At 44.5% G+C, this 17,480-nt stretch overlaps 1 protein-coding gene across 5 annotated transcripts in view; it reads right to left on the reverse strand.

The window, feature by feature from the left end:
- SMYD3 (SET and MYND domain containing 3) overlaps positions 1 to 17,480 on the reverse strand; it is a 780,323-nt gene that overhangs the window by 165,522 nt on the left and 597,321 nt on the right. For all 5 annotated transcript variants that reach the window (XM_037013702.2, XM_073216722.1, XM_073216721.1 and 2 more), the window contains 3 exons: positions 14,985 to 15,052; positions 13,378 to 13,480; positions 5,341 to 5,451 (listed from right to left, as the gene is read on the reverse strand). In XM_037013702.2, the coding sequence (XP_036869597.1) occupies positions 5,341 to 5,451; positions 13,378 to 13,480; positions 14,985 to 15,052 (282 nt within the window). The remainder of the gene's footprint in view (positions 1 to 5,340; positions 5,452 to 13,377; positions 13,481 to 14,984; positions 15,053 to 17,480) is intronic.

Genomic DNA, 17,480 nt, shown 5'->3' on the forward strand with positions numbered 1-17,480 from the left:
AGGTATGGAGCTGAGATGCCCAGATGCCCACCAGCTAAGTAACCGGATCTGCACTAGCCCCAATGTCACTGCAGTGCAACAGGGCCCAAGGCCATTGAGCCCTGGTTCTGAACTGGGGCCTCAGGGCTCTGGGAGAGGCAAATGCAAAGCAACCAGACAGAAGAGGTGAGTACAGAAGGACAGAAAGGGACAAAAGCCCAACCCTTTCCACTAAAAAAGAGCCTGCCATGCAAGATCCTAAAGTGCTTAGTGAGATGCAGTGCTAAGCAAAACGCCAGCAAAAGCCAACACTCGGACATGATTTCACTCCCGTACATAAGCTATGGCGCTGACTGACCAAGACTTCAAGAATGATTAGAATGCTCAAATGGACAAAAATAGAGTTGTATGCATTAGGAGGGACTGAGAGTTATGAAACAGAAACAGCAGTGAAACACAAACTGGGCGATACGGTAGAAAAGCGAGTTTGATATCCTGGAAATCAAAAATAGTCATTAAGCCAACTCAGTGGCAAAAAGCATCCCCTCAGATGTGACTTATGGGAGTGTCAGATTGGAAACATGAAGAGACAGGACAGGGGTCTCTCTGGGGACTAGGACGTGGGCAGGAGCAGGAGCCAGAGAGGGACAGGGCACAAATGTTCTCAACTGGGCCCCAGTGCTTTGATTTTCAGACCGTACATGTGTATCACCTTAGTAGAAATTAAAATACAAACTGTAAAAGACTGCTTGCAAGATGAAGCATTAATGAGGGGCTATCTGAAGGCTATGCAATCCTGCCTTTCCTCTGCATAGCCTCAATTTTATTCTTGACATGAAGCAAACGATCAGAGAGAGAACCAAGATTACATAATTTTTGCCTTTCTTGTCAGTTGTTTTGTTAAGTTACAACTGAAATTATGTCAAGGAGCCATGTTGAGGAGTATTATAAAAATCAGCGATCTGAATCCTTGCAGAAAGCCTGGCAAGAATGTTGACCATTCAATCTCAGGGGGACCCTTCGTGAGCGCCTTGGGCCTCGGGGTAGAAAAACTGGGAAACATAAGTGTGTCCAGTCTTACAGCTACTGTACACTTTGAATTAGCCTTTTAGCTTTGGCTGCTGGGAAATGTAGAGTAAATTTGTGATTTATTTCTTGTCACTGTACAAGATCATATGATGAGTTCTGGGTACTAACCTGCATTCATCTTATTTCTTGTCATTCCTATTTCACAAAACAAAATAAAATTCATTGTTCTGTATTGCACACACACATGTATATACTTATATACACACACATATATATGTGTGTGTGTGTGTGTGTGTGTTACCTGCAAGCCACTTTAGAATCTTTTGAGTGGGATAAAACACACTGTGGGAGAGGAGAGGGCAGGAAAGGGGAGGGGAGAGGAGAGGAAAAAAGGTGGGCTAGAGCTTGAAGTCACGGCTTTGGAAGATCCAGAACATCAGCTAAGAGTTTGAAGTTTGTCCTGAAGACCAAAGATAATGCTAAAAATAATTTAAAAATTCAGAGCCAAGCAATGACATAGAAACAGTGGTATTTCACAAAACTGCTCTAGAATAGTATACAAGATGAAAGGGAAGAAAGTGAGGGCCACCTTCAGTAATCTAGGAGCAAGGTGATAGGGCTGTGAGTGAATTGATGGACACTGTGTTTCAAAAGAAGGATCAAATATAACAGGCTTTAGGGAAGGAAAAGTGACATGGCAAGTAAATATAGAGTTTTTTTTGCAAAAAAGCATGTTCTATCTACAAACATATGGAAACAATCAAGTCCCTTTGGTCTGTTCTGCTTCTCTTTCCTGGGATTCTGACTTGGGCAAGCCACAGGAGAGGCCAAGTCATTCCAAAACCTCGCTTAGAAGGTAAGTTTTATTTCTTCCAGAAATTAAGCTGCTGATGACTACAGATGACTCCACACATGCAAATTACACTATCTATTAAAAGGCCTCTTGCCTTCCTGAAACATGATATCATGCAAGTCCAGTAAAATGCAGATGTAGGAATGCAATAAATATTGCTTGGTGCAGAAATCTGTTGAGAGGAATTTTCTAGATTTTAAGAAAAGCAGAAAATAATCTTGAAAATTTAAATTTAAAAAATGGAGTAAATCTAATTTCAACTCAAATAATTTTGAATATATGATCTTTGGGGAATGCATCAAGTTTAATTTACCTCTGTACTATTTTTTCAAAGCAAATCACCAACATTGATTTCAGAAGTGATGTTTATAGCACTAAACAGAGCAAAATTCTCAGATATATAGAATCTTGAAAATATAACTGCTGGACTAATTGCAATCAAGTTTATATTCTCATCTAAATACATACCCTCCTCACTTCTACTAGGAAACATGAGATAATAGAGCTGGAGGGGGTCTTGAGACCAGCTTGTCTAATTCCCTTGTATTGCATACAGTTTTTGTCTTTCTCTGGCTGATGTATTTCAGTTAGCATAATGCCCTCACGGTCCACCTGTGCTATCACAGATGGCAAGATTTCCTTTTTTTTTAGGGCTGAATAATAGTCCATGATACATAGACAGAAACACCACATCTTCCTATCCATTCACCTGCTGATGGACACTTAGGTTGTTTCCATTGGCTATTGTGAATAGTGCTGCAGTGGACACAGGTGTAAAGATATCTTTCTGAGTGCTTTTGTTTCCTTAGGATAAATATCTGGAATTTGGATTGCTGGATCTTACCGTAGTTCTATCTTTAATTTTTTGAGGAACCTCCATACTGTTTTCCATGCTCACTGCACCAGCTGACATTCCCACCAACAGTGCAACTTTTCCCCATATCCTCATCAATACTTGTTATTTCTTGTCTTGTTGATTTTAGCCATTCTGACAAGTATGAGGTGATATATGATAGTGGTGTTGACTTATATTTCTCTGATGATTAGTGATGTTGAGCATCTTTTCAGATGCCTGTTGGTCATCTGTATGTCTTCTTCAGAAAAATATCTATTTAGATCCTTTGCCCATTTTTAAATCAGATTTCTTTTATGCTATTGAGTTATCTGAGGGCCTTTTATTGCAGATGAAGGAACATATCAGAGAGGCTGAATGACTTGCCCAAGATCACTCAGCTTGTTAAGATACAGAATGGACTGAATCCAGCAGAGTAATCGAGTATCTTCTGGCTGGGCTACAGCATGCTCAGAGACTTGGTTAAACATTATTCCTGGTATGTGTGTGATGTTGTTTTTGGATGAGATTAACATTCAAATCAGTAAACTGAGTAAAGCAGATTGCCTTCCCCAGTGTGGGTGAGCCTCACAATCAGTGGAAGGCCTGAACGCATAGAGAGGATGACCCTACTACACGTAAGAAGGGGCTACTCAATGACTGCCTTTGAGCTGAGACATTTGTTTTCCAGCTTTTAGACTCAAACGGAAACACTGGTTCTTCTGGGTCTGACTGGTACTGTGCCACTAGCTCCCCTGAGTCTGCCATCTACCAACTGCAGATCTTGGGATGTCTCAGCATCCACAATCACATGAGCCAAATCCTTCTAATAAATCTCTCTCTCCCCACTCTCTTTCTCTCTACGCACACACACACATGCATGAGCATCCTGCTGGCTTTTTCTGGAGAAGTCTAATACAATATTAAACATTTAGCTCAAAGGAAGAAAGAAAATGGTCTCAGCAGATATGATTAGACACTGTAGATTGCCTGCCCAAAGCCATGCACAGCCTTCCTCTCGTTTGCCTCGAGTATAAAGGCTGAAAACCTAGAATGTAGTTTCCTCACCTCTGTTATAGCTCCAGGTGACCAGGTGACAGTTCCAAGCAGTAAGATGTAGATGGGAGTTCCTGGGAGGGCTTCCCTTTGTTCTCTGCCCTGTAGTGCCCCTTCCTCCCCACATGCAGGGCTGGACACACCAACTGGGGGCTGGGGGCATGGCCATCCTGGGACCACGAGGACAGAGGCATAGGCTCGGGATGGCCAAGGGGAAAGACAGAGGGTTTTGGGTCTGTGATGAGATCTGTGAGTAGCTGCTCCCTCCACCTTGGACTCCCCCCGAATTCTTGAAACAAATAGGCCGAAGCCAGTTTTAGTTGGGTTATCTGTTATTTGTAGTCAAACTCTTTCCTAATACACTGTTCCAGCCAGATTTCAATGACATCAATAAACCAAAAATGAACATGACCCAATTTCAGTAAAATGTAAACACTTATACAGGAAATTTTTGTGGGGCTCCTGTATAGAAGACATGTAAGAGGCACCAAATTCAAAGGCCTTCCCATTCTCAACAACCAAAGATGCTGGTGGGAAGCTGGCTTGCAGCCTGCCATTCCAGATTACAGCCCGGGGAGAAATCCCAGGGGATCCCCATAATTTCTGGCAGCCCTGCTGGTGGCAAAAAGCTGACACTAAAGTGGACTGAATCTTAGGGAACTATTAGCAGTGGATCCAACTTTTTCCATTTAATTCCTTATTCCTAAATGTCCCCTTTAATTAAGAATCAATCATGTCACCGATACCTGCATCATTAGAATGTGCTGATGATCCTTTCTCATACAGTGAAACCTGTGACATCTCTAACCTTGATTGGCACCAGAAGTCACAGGTAGTGTGGTGGAACAGAAGAGGCACTGGATTTAGTCAAAGATCTGAGTTTGAGACTTGGTTCTGTCACTTTTTTCTTCTTCCTATCCCAGAGACACATCTCTGAACCTTTCTGAGTTCTGCCTTCTAATTTATAAGAATTCCAACAAATGTAAAATACTCTACAGAAGTAAGAATTCATCAGTAATCTGATCGTGTGCAAACTAAAAGTAAATAGGATCGATGTGAGGTGAGTATATGAGTACAGGAGTAATATGGGAAAAGTCCATTCATTAACTTTATGGCATTTATTTTGGCTCTTCTTCCTTCTCAGAGAGTAAACGTTGCCAGGTAAGTGATCTCCATCTGATGAAGGGTCACAGCAAAACCTTACAGGACAAATTCTGAAGAAATAGAAAACCAGATACAACTTGGTGTGTTTATTGCTGAGCAATACCTTTTACCAATCCAGTAACTAAACTGTCCTGTTAGAAGCTCCAATAGCACTCTGGCCTGCAATATCCCTTTAATTACATATTTAATGCCTACACTCCCTCTAGACTCTAAGCTTCCTGATCCTTAACTGAGATTAAACCTTATTGCTTGGTGGGTGATTGAAGTTCCAAGAAATAAAATACAATGCATTATTTTACTTTATTTACCTTTGTTTCCTGTATTGAGGGTCATTTACTTTTAGATTAATGAAACAAAAGCAGAGTTCTCTGAAAGATCACTGGGACACTGTCTGCAAGATGCTCCAAGCAGGTTCCACGCACCATACCTTGTCCTGGGTTTGACACCGGCCACAGTCGCATTCAAAGCAGTACTGGTCCCTCAGCTGCTTCTGACGTTCCACACTGGTCATCAGTATGTCCAGGTAGCAGATGGTGAGCTGTGGAGGCCAGAGAGGGAAGGGCCACATGGTGGGTGTGCTCATGCCTTTAACAAATGGTTATTACTACTGCTGATTATTAAGTAGAACATAGTTACTCTACAAACCAAAAAAGTGTACGATAGAAGATTCTTTACCCAAACAGTCACGTGTAAAAATCTTAATGTGTTACCTTCCAGTCTGGTAATGTGGTGAGCACATGTGCATTAATATAGTAATTTTAAAGAACTGGACTCATAACCGCTAGATACTCTTATGCCTTACTTCTTATTTAATAAATAGTAAAGTATCAGGAGCTATTGTATGTTTGGTATTACTAAGGTTTGGTAACAAATTCTATAGCCACTGGCAATCAGAGAAGCCAAATTAATCCTAGCACCCAACTGGGTGACAGATGATACAGCCACACTGCTCTTAACTCCTAATCAATTTCTATAGCTGCCTCATGGAATTTAAGGTCAACCACATTTGGCATCTTAGAAATTAGGAGACAGTTCTCTTACTCCTAACTACCTTTTTTTTTTTTTTAAAAAGGAATAGTTTCTAAATAGGGAGAATTTAATGTCAGAGTACAATCACCAATGGAGGCTGCAAATTGACTTCCTTGGACCCTTTCAAATATAGTCACTGGGGAAGGTCATAGATGAGAGGGCACAATTCAGAGTCCTCAAGCTTCTCTTTGGCACTAAGATTCCACTTCCAGCCACAGGTCTTTAGGTAACACCAGTATGCTTAAACATTTCTCACTTGACTATCTCCGATGCACTGAAGGTCCAGTTCAAAATATACAGAATGGAGTCCCTGATTTTCCCCCCAACCTGTTCTGTCTCAGCCAGAGCCTCCCAATCTCAGCTGACAGTAATTCATCCTTTGTGTCATCCAAGCTGAAATCTCAGGATCATCCTTGCCTTCTCTCTTTCACACCCCTCATCCAACCCACTGGGAATTTCTGTGGGATTGACATTAATAACACATCCAGAACCAACCCCCTTTACCTTTCCCAATGCTACCGTCCTAGTGTGAGCCACCATCATCTCTTGCCTGTAAAATGCAAGTCTCCCTGCTTCTCCCCTCTGCCCCCTGCACTCAAAACCTGAGCCAGTGATTCACTGAAAATGTAAGCCACAGCAGACCCCTCCTCTGCTCCAAACACCAGCAGCTCCCCTTTTGCTTAAAGGCCAAGGCCTCACAATGGATTCCTGCAGTGCGACTCAACATATGGTAACACCCTGTGGGTTACTAGTCAGTGATGAAATGAGTAAGGAAGATTTACAAATGGTAGTTAAGATTTAGAAACTTTTATAGCAATTTGGTAAGGGAAATTTTAGGTGACTCCAATAACAAAACACTGGGCTTTTTACTTTATATGTTTTGTAAATTTCATTTTTTTTTCTAGTAATTCATTTTCATTAGATTTTACAAAAATATCAGTCTGTCTTGGATTAGGAGTGATACTACTACTACTAACAATAATAAACTGGCCCTCATCACAGGCAGTAAGAGCAGCAGTGGCTCCACAGACCCCAGCCTGGTTTCCTCTGGGGACTCATGTCCTCCTGCACCCTTCCCACTGCCCCAGCGGGCCAGCCTCCTCCTGTCTTCATGCCCTCCCACGCCCCCCATTTCCTCTGTGCCTCCTCCAGAATCTGCTACAGTGACCGTCCACCCCTCCTCTGAATTTCAATCAGACCTTAGTTCTCCCAGAGGTCTAACCGGGCCACCCTATTTAAAACAATGATCTGATTCCCACCGCATCCCAGGGCCCTACTTCCCTCACCCTGCTCTAGTGTTTCTTTTTCCGCAACATGTCAGCCCACAACTGTGTGAATTACTTCTTTATTCACTTGTACCTGTACAGGGTAATGACGGGGGTGTGTGCGGTGGAGAAGAGCATGGGTTATCTGCTGAAGGAGATGACACAGACTCCCCTGGAGCAAAACCCTCCATGGACTTAAAATAACGCATCTCATGTCTACAGAGCATGATCTTACTTGTCTGAAAACCCGGTGGAGCAGAGAAGGCCATTCTCTGACAGAAGACAGCCTAAGGATGGCCTCACTGAAGCTGTGGAAAGGAGGCCTGGTCAGCCAGCCGGGCTGTCAGAGCCACCGCAGCCCTCGCCAGGGCGACAGAGGCAGCAGGCTGATCGGGCTGGCGGCTCTCCCTAAACACTTCACGTGCGAGGCAATGATATCGTGCTGCTCCACACACAGAAGCAAGGGTATCTGTGCTTAAGCAATGTAGACAATGACAGCATTAGACATCTGCTATGCAGTAGGCACTCACCTAGCAAGGCAGCAGGAGATAATGAAACCAGCAAAAGTCTGGGATCCCTCTGGGTTTGGCACCCACATCTCTCGATACTCCTTTCACAGTAACACAGCTGCTTCTCCTGCTCCTGGGGCTGCAGGAGGGACCAGTTTCTCAAGGAGCCACTGCAGCATCACCCCAGCAGAAATGCTCCAGCCCTACTGAGTGATGCACTGTGACAAGAGGGCCCCCTCAGCTGGGACTACAGCCACTTCTTAATCCCCTAAATCTTCCCTCTCTCTGTCCCCTCTTGGGTTAACTCTAGGACCCTAATTCTCAGTCCAGCCCATGTTAGCCAGCAGCCCCAGCTATCACACTGGATCAGCTGGTGGTGGCTATTGGGTGGTTACAAGGTGCCCACGTGAAGCCAACAGATCTAGGGCTTATGGCACTGGAGAAACGTGCTTGGCAAAGCCACAACTTTGTGACAAGGACTGAAACCCACAAGTGGTGATGACAGTCAGTGAATGGGCAGTAGGAGGCTACATATTTCATTTATCCCCAATAAACAGGCTCGTAGCACCTCCCTCACTATCTGGTAACTGCTGGTAACCATTACCCAGGCAAGCAATGGCTTTCCAACTGGCTTCCATCTTCTAAACTGCTTTGAGAGAGATCTCCCTACACTCGTTTCTGATCCTGTCATCTCTCTGCATGAAGACCTCAAGGGTTTCTCACTGCCTGTGGGCTACAGGCACACAGGATATGCCTCCCATCTGATCCTGTCTGCATTTCTAGTCTCAACACCTTCCCATCTTGCATCTGTCAGTTGTGTACATTGCTACACCTCTAAAACAGGGCACCCCTGTTTTACACACCTAATTTGCATTAGCTGGCTGATGCCCTTTCCTCTGCTCTCAGCTTATCCATAACTCTCCATGCTTCCGGCTTGACTCAGACACCCCTCTCCCAATGAAGTCTGCCCCACTAGCCACTTTGGGCCTCTTTCTTGACACTGCAATTCACAAAATACACTGTATCACAGCGGCAGGTCTCAGTGGCAAAAGCTTTTTTTCATAGTTCTTTTGGAAAAAAATATATATATAGATTACTAACTGGTAATGACAGCCAAATCATTTTATCAGCCAAAGATAAAAACCTTTATTAAAGAATCACTGACTCACCAGCTTTAATGGAGAATCTGCTCACTGAATGTAGGGCTCATTTAGCGGGAACATAGATATGAAACTTTGCCATTGATCAGTAGATACTTCAACAGCAGAGAACAAAATTGCATTGAAATATTAATGCCACTGACCATTTCTTTGCCATTTTAGTGCAGCTCTTATGGAAACTGCAGTAAAGAATTCCCAACATTAGAGTAATACTGTGAAATATTAGCTGGATATTAAATATGTTGCTTACTAGAGAATTTCAAGGCAAAATGAACCCCTTTTCTGTGAAGCCCATCTTTTCATTATGTGTGGATAAGAAGACCCAATTAAAATTGGCCTTTGTTTTCATTTCTGGAATTACATTGTCACAATTATAATTTTTTCTGCTAATACTGGCTTTGAACTGCAAAAGGGCTGAGAATCTCACTAAAGACAATCTTGTTATTAAGAGTGCCACTCTTCTCTTTGTCACACCCTCATAGTCAGTAAATTATCAAATCCTGCTCATTTTAGCTTCTAAATAGCATATTCTTCAGATCCTCCATCATGCTCCTCCCCAAGTTCCTCCTGACTTTAGGCACCGTCCTCACCTCTGGCCTGGATTACTGCACCACGCTGATGTTCATTCTCCCAACCTTGCAGACACACAGAAAATCTTACCATGAGGCTCCTTTGCTTAAACCCTTCAGTGATGCCCCATTGTCTGCCCCCTGCTTCCACCAATATTTACTGAGTGTCTCCTGTACACCAGACACTGTGAGGGAGCCTTCAGATAAACAGAGTTCCTTCAGAAGGCACCTGTGAGATCGTCAGTCTGGTCCTGAATGTTCCCTCAACTGCTGGTCATATTTAATCCTTCAGTCCTTTGATGAGGACTGCTACCTGCTCCTTGAACTCACCAGCCTGTTTCTGGCCTGTGTCTTGCTCTAGAATGCTTTCCCATCTTAGCCAACTTTAGCTCTGTGGATCCTTCAAACGTCTAGGAGTCACTCTTGGGAAGCCTTCCTTGATGGCACCCAAACTCCGGCCCCTTACCACTGCATGGGTGCCCCTGCTCCGAACTCATGCAAACTCCTCCTTGTATCCCCAAGGCCCACTCCAGTACATGATACCCTGTACAGTCAGCATGACATGACCTTGTTAAATGACTTCAGAAGTAAGAAGTAAGTAAAGATGACTGAGAGAAGAAACGGATGGTCTCCACCTCCAAATGCTTTAGATCAAAATGGGAGGGATTTTGATGTGCTCAATTTATGCAAACCAAAGTTCCAACCCCCAGAGGGTGCAGGCAGCCAAAGGCATTGCTGGTGACGGCCACACCCTCTCCTAGCCAGGAATTCCCCCAAGGGTGGCCTGCACCATCCAGCCTTCTTCCTTGATCCAGGTTTTAGAAGACTGCCAGATGAGAATATGCATTTTCAAATATGGTTTAACAAAACCCTGAAGCAGCAGCCACCAGCAATCCAGCGTGAGCCATGACTTCAGCCAACTACAAACATCTCTCTGAAGGACGTGCTGGATGAGGAGACAAAAACCCAAATCCCAAACCCAACCCAGCAACTCAGCATTGCACTGAAAACTCTTCAATACCAAAGTGCTATAAATGGTGCTGGTGTGAACAGAAATGGTCCAAAAGTGGCCCAAAGGACAGCTATATGTGGAGAGAAACAAGGTGAGAAGCCTCCCCAAGGACTTCTGTTACTGAGGAACCCTTGGCAATTGTCCAGCTTGCCTGTCTGAAACGTTCCCATCTCACATGAGCAATGGCTGGTTTTCATGTTTGGTTCTTTCTGGGGTCCAAGGAACACACATCTGAGGGTTGGTGGTAGTTTCAAAATGGCTGGAGGATTCTACTCCACCTCCAGTTTTGTCTTTCACTAGCCTTATTCATTCCACCAACAAATACAGACTGAGGGTCTTCCGTATCCCAGGCACAGTGCAGCCTTCCCCCACAGAGCCTACATTCTGGTACTTACATCCCAAACAGAACACATCACAACTGGGGTTGCCCTAATGGGCAATAAAGTCAAATCACAAAGCTGAAGCTGTGAAATTACCAAATTTCTATGTTTACTTTCTTGTCTGATTTAACTAAAGCCAATATTTGCACAATAAAAAGGAATTGCCCCTCTTAATCAACTTCAAAATGTCTTTTCTGACGGTGCTTCCGCGCCCCTCCCTCTGCAATCAAGGGGCCAGTTTTAAATGAGCAGGATGTATCTTAGCTGTTGGGCGTGGCCACGGGCATTAACTGACCAGGACTGCGGATACCAGCCTTCCTCAGAGATGCAGCAGTCCTACACAGGGAACAAACTCAGAGAGGAACACCGCTGGTCAAGTCAACGAAAACTCACTGAACGCTTCTGGCTGCAAGGCAAAGTGCTCAGTACTTAAGGAGACACAGAAGAGAAATGACTTCCTGTCCTCGTGAAACTCCTCGCTGGGTAGAGAAGCCACCAAAGGAGGCAGAAAGGGTGCTAAAGAAATATTAATAACAACTACAAAGGAGATCTCAGAGGGAAAGACCTTTCTTTAATTTGGAAATCAGAAAAAGCTCTGTGGAAGAGATGGTGTTTCAGAGGGCTGACATTAATACAGGTAGAAGGGCAGGCAGAGAGGGGGCGCCACCGAGCGAGAAAATCTCCTGCACTAAGACTTGGGTAATGGTCTTTTATTTTCTAGAAAAACAAAACCAAAAACCAACCTCAGATTCGGAGAACAGATTGGTGGTTGCCAGAGGTGGGGGTGGAGGGTGGGCAAAATGGTTGAAGGGGGTCCAAAGGGACAAACCTCCAGTTATGAGTGAGTCCTGGGGATGTGATCTACAGCATGGCGCCATGGTTACTGATACTATATTGCATACTTGAAAGCTGCTCAGAGATAAATCTTAAAAGTTCTCATCACACACACACACACAATTCTGTAACTGTTGGTGGGGACAGGTGTTAATTAGTCTTACTGTGGTGATCACTTCACAATATACACAAATACTGAATCATTTTCTTTGCACCTGAAACGAATAGAATGTTGCACATCAATTTTGCCTCAATAAAATACTTTTTTCTGAACATGATGGGATAAGCAAAACTTATGGGAGAACCCTCTCTTTGTTGAGAAGCTGCTCTGATAAGCACCCCTGGGGAAAATATCTGAGTCTGCAGGACCAGACGCTGAGCAGAAGGGTTCTGTGTGGGGTGAGAGAGAGGCCTGCTTGTGCCTCAGTGGTGGCGAGAGAAGGACATGGATCCAGAGGGAGAAGTACCAGAAGACACTGTGTTCTTTCAATTAAATGAAAAACCAACCAATGAAAACAACGGGCAGCCAAGCCTAGAGAATAAGATAGTAAGAACAGTTCTTTGTTGTTTCTGAAAATTCCAACCACTTGTAATGTTTTTTCTGTGTGGTCAAGTTGTTTTTTTAAATGAGCAAATCATCATCTCAACAAGAGCCACACTCAGCCTCCAAACTAATGGCTGAGAATGGACAGTGGTTCCCTTTCTTACTTGCGTTGAAGTCATACATGGCCCCAGAGGGAGAAATCTAAGTCCCCATACTGTTGACAGATATCCCCGCGTACTTAGTACATCTCTCCGAGAAGCTGGAAATTCAGTAGGTGGCTGCATAAGAGACAGCTTATTCTGCTGAAAACCAGTATGGGGGGAGTTTTATCAAAGCCAAAGCTCAGTCTCCATAAAATATGGCACCCTTGGGTTTAGGTTTTATTGGCTAAGTGCAGCATAAATGCAGTAAACGCTTATGACACTGTTTGCCTTGCAGTAAATATCTACTTGAGCAAACTGGAAGGCAGAAGAAAACTGGGTTCTACAGTGGTAGTGATTATGCAAACCCTGGCCACTCAGGTTCCACAGCCCTGGGGCAGCTCATTGCAGCTGCCTCACAAGGCCTCAGACTGCTGAGAAGGCTCCTCATCAAAAGAGACTGGCTTAGCAGCCTGCAAAACTGGAAGGGTCAAGGCCAATTCACTGCTGAAGGCTATGCTCTGGCCTCTTTTCCCTTCACATCTTTACTTAAACAATCACCCCAGATGCTGGTCGGTTTGTAAAGGCCCAGTGACAACTTGAAAGGGGAATACGTGTTTGCTTGGCAAGAAGGTAAAAATGAGTCACCTTTAAAATGCAATCAGTGGCCTTGGGAGTAGACAGCCTCTGGAACCTATTGTATCCCTCCCGGCCAGGGAAGGAGGGCACCTGTGGAGGTGGAAGGGGCTGCTGAGCTGCCATGCACACAAAACACACACACTCCATCACACATGCATCTGTCTCTCACACACAACAGGAATTGTTATCACCTAGAAAAACTATGATTAATTTAAAAAAGCCCACCTATAATCTGGGAGAAGTAATGATGGGTAAGTCGGCTGCTGCCTATCTCCTTCTTGGCAGAAGGAGAACAGAAAATTGTCCTCCAGGCACAGCTGGCTTTAGGGAAGGGCCACCTGAGAGGGAAGAGGAGGCCAGGTAGTGGGGAACAGGTTCCTTACCTCCTCTCCCGCCTCAATGTCACGGACCGCACGCAGCAGGAGGTGAGGACCATTGAACACAATCGAGCAGTTGGGGTCACAGCTGTGGTTGAGCAAAGACACACTGGAGGAAACAGTAAGAAGAAAGGGAGACCATTACTCCGCAGGCAGAGTCCAACATCTACATTTCATGACTCTAGTGGGCTCAAGGGGCGGGTTTGGGTGAGGCTGGGTGCACCGGGGATCGAGCATCCTGGGGGAGCCACCCACATGGCACCAGCTCACTTCATGTAAATGAAATGCTGCCCAGGACTGAGGCTAATTAGGGAAGTTGTTAATAAAAGCATTTCTGAACCCTTTATGTGGGTGGATGTGGGGAGGTAGCTCTCTCACTGATTCCAACCAACAAGGCACCCCAGCAGGAGGATGGGGGAGAAAACAGACTTGCAGAGCAGTAGCCTCTGAGAAGATAGACACGGCAGCAGGTTGCCCACTGGCCATCCCACCCTAGGTATCGCTTCTTGGGCTCCTTTGGAAGAACTGCCACCTCACCTAGATCAAAGAATAGTTAGGAACACCTGCTCACAAATGGATAAATCCTGTTACCTCGCTAACCAGATTGGCATGTTCTGGGTGTGCCTGGGCATTTTATTACTGGAGTGCTTTTGTTACCATCTGGGACAGGCAAGGGATTTAAGCTGCCACCAAATCTGATAATAATTAGAACAACTCTCAGTGAGCATTTACCACATAAAAGCATGTCCTTAGCACTGGTGCATGTTTATCAAATGTTATCACCACAATAATCTTATGAGGATCCCTTGCAGATGAAGAAAGGGGTATGTGGAAGTTAGGATACATACCCCAGGACACGTCCCTGAATGTGGGGACTGAATCTGAACCAGGAAGCCCGAACTCAGAGCCCATGCTCAGAACCACTGTGACTGCTTTCTGATCAATACCCACAGACCTGTGGTTTATAACACTTGTGAGAAATAAGAAAGGCAGCTGACTTCTCAGACTGAAGATTAATTATAAGGAAGACTACATTTGTATCTGGACATGGTTCTAAGGGTACGAAAACAAAATGAAGCTAGCAGTGACTCTGGGGTGCTTGTGAAGGGCATCTAGAACCTCAGTGAGGAAGGTCACCTCCGGGTAGTGGAGAGAACACTCAGAAGGCCGAAGCCCGAAATGTTCTCACCTCCTGGGACAACGGGGCTCAGAGTTTGCTGGGCCAAGAGACAGATGAACCCAGCTGGTGCAATTCAGTGAGTCTCGAGAAATAATCATGTGCTTCAGCCCAGAAGGGCAGGGTTAGGCAGTAACCAAATCCCATCCTGATGGTTTATTAGTGCCCACAACCCCCTACTTCTTACCCCAAAATTCTTAAGAACAAGACTTAGGTCTGAGGTCTGCCTCCAGAAATACCATCGCATACAATGTGGGCTTCTAAAATCGTTTTCTTTAAACTCAGCATTTTCCATTTTCTTGTAATTTATCATATGTTTCAAGCTTGGCCCTTTAACCAGCTGCTGTAATAGCCTTCCTAACCACCTCCAAAAGGCTGGGGAGCTGGGTGGGAATTAAAGTTGTTTCTTCCAGTTAATGAAATACCATCCACATACCTAGGATACAAGCCAACACCAACTTCCTGCGTCTCTGCATTGCAAATGGTGAAAGTGTTGCAGATCACCTGTGAGAACAAGGGGGAGACACTCAGGATGACCAGTCATCTATGAAAGCTCACAGGCAAGAGCACAAAAATTTTCAAAATAAAATTTAGAAGCCTTTGAAGAGTTGCTTTGGAAAGATCCAACCCCCGTGTGGACGTCCTTTCATCTGCAGAAGAACATATCAGGAACACACTTCCCTTAAATGCAGAAATATCAACACCTGTAAAAAAAAACCTCTGGCTTAAACCAGCACAAGGTCATAAATTTCAGTCTAATCCTCTCCCCCACAGTAATGCAGTTACACGGAATGTCCAAATTCAGCATACAAATTATTTATTGAGAACTAGACTTCCACTATGTTGGAGTTTTCACTCAAACTGCAAGCAGTTTCCACATGCCACTGTGCATCTGGTGAGTAACACCAGTCTGCCTTTCATTGCTCCAAAGAGTGAAGCGCATCCTGAGTGTGTCTGTGATCCAAGTTGAGGACAGACCACAATGAGCACAGGAAGGCTTTCGGTGGAACCACGGCATTTATTAGGCAACGGAACCCCACTGAGAGTGCAGCACAGCCTCATGCCCTACAGGGGGACGGGGCAAAAGGAATGAGAAAGCCACAATCACTGTACCCAGGGAACTGCAGACCCATGAAGGCCTCACAGATCATGGAAAGAGCCCTGGACTTGGTATCAGACACCTGGGTCCTGGCCACATGTCACTGCCTCAGGCAGCACAGGGGATAGAGCAGTGAAGAAAAAACCCCAAATTCCTGCCCTCATGGAGCTTAAGGTCTGGTGGGGGAGACAGTTAAAAACTCAATGATGGAAAAAATGTCACATGTGGATAAATGCTAAGGAAGAAATAAGGTAAAGGGACAGGAAAATGTGCTCAGGAAAGCTCTTTAGGATAAGGTGACATTTAATCAGAGACCTAACGAACTGTGAAAATGAACCTGTGCCCATCTAGGTGACGAAGGTTCCTATCAGGAGAAATAGCAAGTGCAAAGGCCCTGAGGTGGGAAGATTCTTGGGCAGAGTAATGGCAAGAAGACTGGTGTGGCTGCACAGGTGGGAAGAACAGGAGGGGAAAGGCAGGAGGTCAGAGGGGTTAGCGAGATCCAACAGGGACTCTGCCATGTTTGGGTTTTACACTGAGACAGAAAGCTGAGGAGTGACTGGGTTGACTTCCATGTTGAAAGGCTCGCTCTGGCCGCGGTAGAGAATGGGATATGCAAAGACAAGGGCGGAAGGACAGGAAACAGGAGCCAGGGTGAGACATGACAGCTCAACGCCGGCAGCTAAGTGGGGAGAAGTCAGTGGTGCTGCCGGCAGGACTTCCTGACCACTGCTTATGGGGGACAAGGAGTCAAGGACAGTGTTCTGGGCCTGATCAAGAAGACTGAGGTGCCATTTATTAAGATGAGGGAGGCTGGAGAAGGCTGCAGAAGGAATAATCCCCCTTGGTTGAGGAGATTTGGGATGAAGTCTGGTGGTTCTGTTACCATTAATGTATGTTTGAAATGGCCTAGTAGATGTCCAAGCCAAGACTGAGAATGAGCAACAGGAGTTCAGGGGAGCAGAAAGGGCTGGAGATCCACATTTAGGATGAAACAGGACCAAAGCCCATTGAGAACAAAGTAGAGGTGGTCACTCTGAGTTGGGGTGGAGCAGCGATTACAAGTGGAGGCCGAGTCCTTGTCATGTTTCCACAAAGGAGGAAGCAGATTTTCTCTAAAGCAGGTTTATATGAGGGAATATGGAGTTTAAAAAAGCACACAGTCCTCTGAGACACTTCCACTGATTCAAATAGCCCTGATATGAAATCTGGTGTAACTGATTGTGATTTGACATTTTTCCTCTAAAGGTCTGATAAAACTGCATTTTCAAATCAGGAAATAAATTGGTGCACATACACGTAATTTAAACACATAGTAGTTAAATTGCATTAATGGCATCTGTTTCATATTAAGCTGCAATGGTATACTATCTATCCACATTTATGTATGGGAAGGATGGTAAAAACACAGGACAAAAGATCTTGTGTTTTCTTTTTGAAACTTTAAACATTTTTAAATGGGTATGAATTGTGGGGAAGGATATGAATTTTAATGCCTGTTTTGAAAGCATACTCAAGACATTACCTGAAGCAGTCCACCAATGAAAAACCATGTCAAACAGATCAATTTGCTAACTTCTGAGTCAAACCATAACTTAAAAGTTGTTTCTCAACTATGAAGCCAATTAAAGATTTTTCCAAAATAGGGTTTATTCTGATGGAATTCTGAAAAAGGAAGAGCTTACAAGGGGAAATGACAACTTGGCTGCCTCTTCCTCCAGGAAACTTTCCGTGATCCGTAAACTTAGCTGACTTTCACTTTTCTCTAGCAGCATTTACCACACCGGATCATTGTTTACCCACATACTTGACACCATACACATGAGATGGTAA

This window comes from Manis javanica, chromosome 11 (assembly GCF_040802235.1).
Source record: "Manis javanica isolate MJ-LG chromosome 11, MJ_LKY, whole genome shotgun sequence".
NCBI lineage: Eukaryota > Metazoa > Chordata > Mammalia > Pholidota > Manidae > Manis > Manis javanica.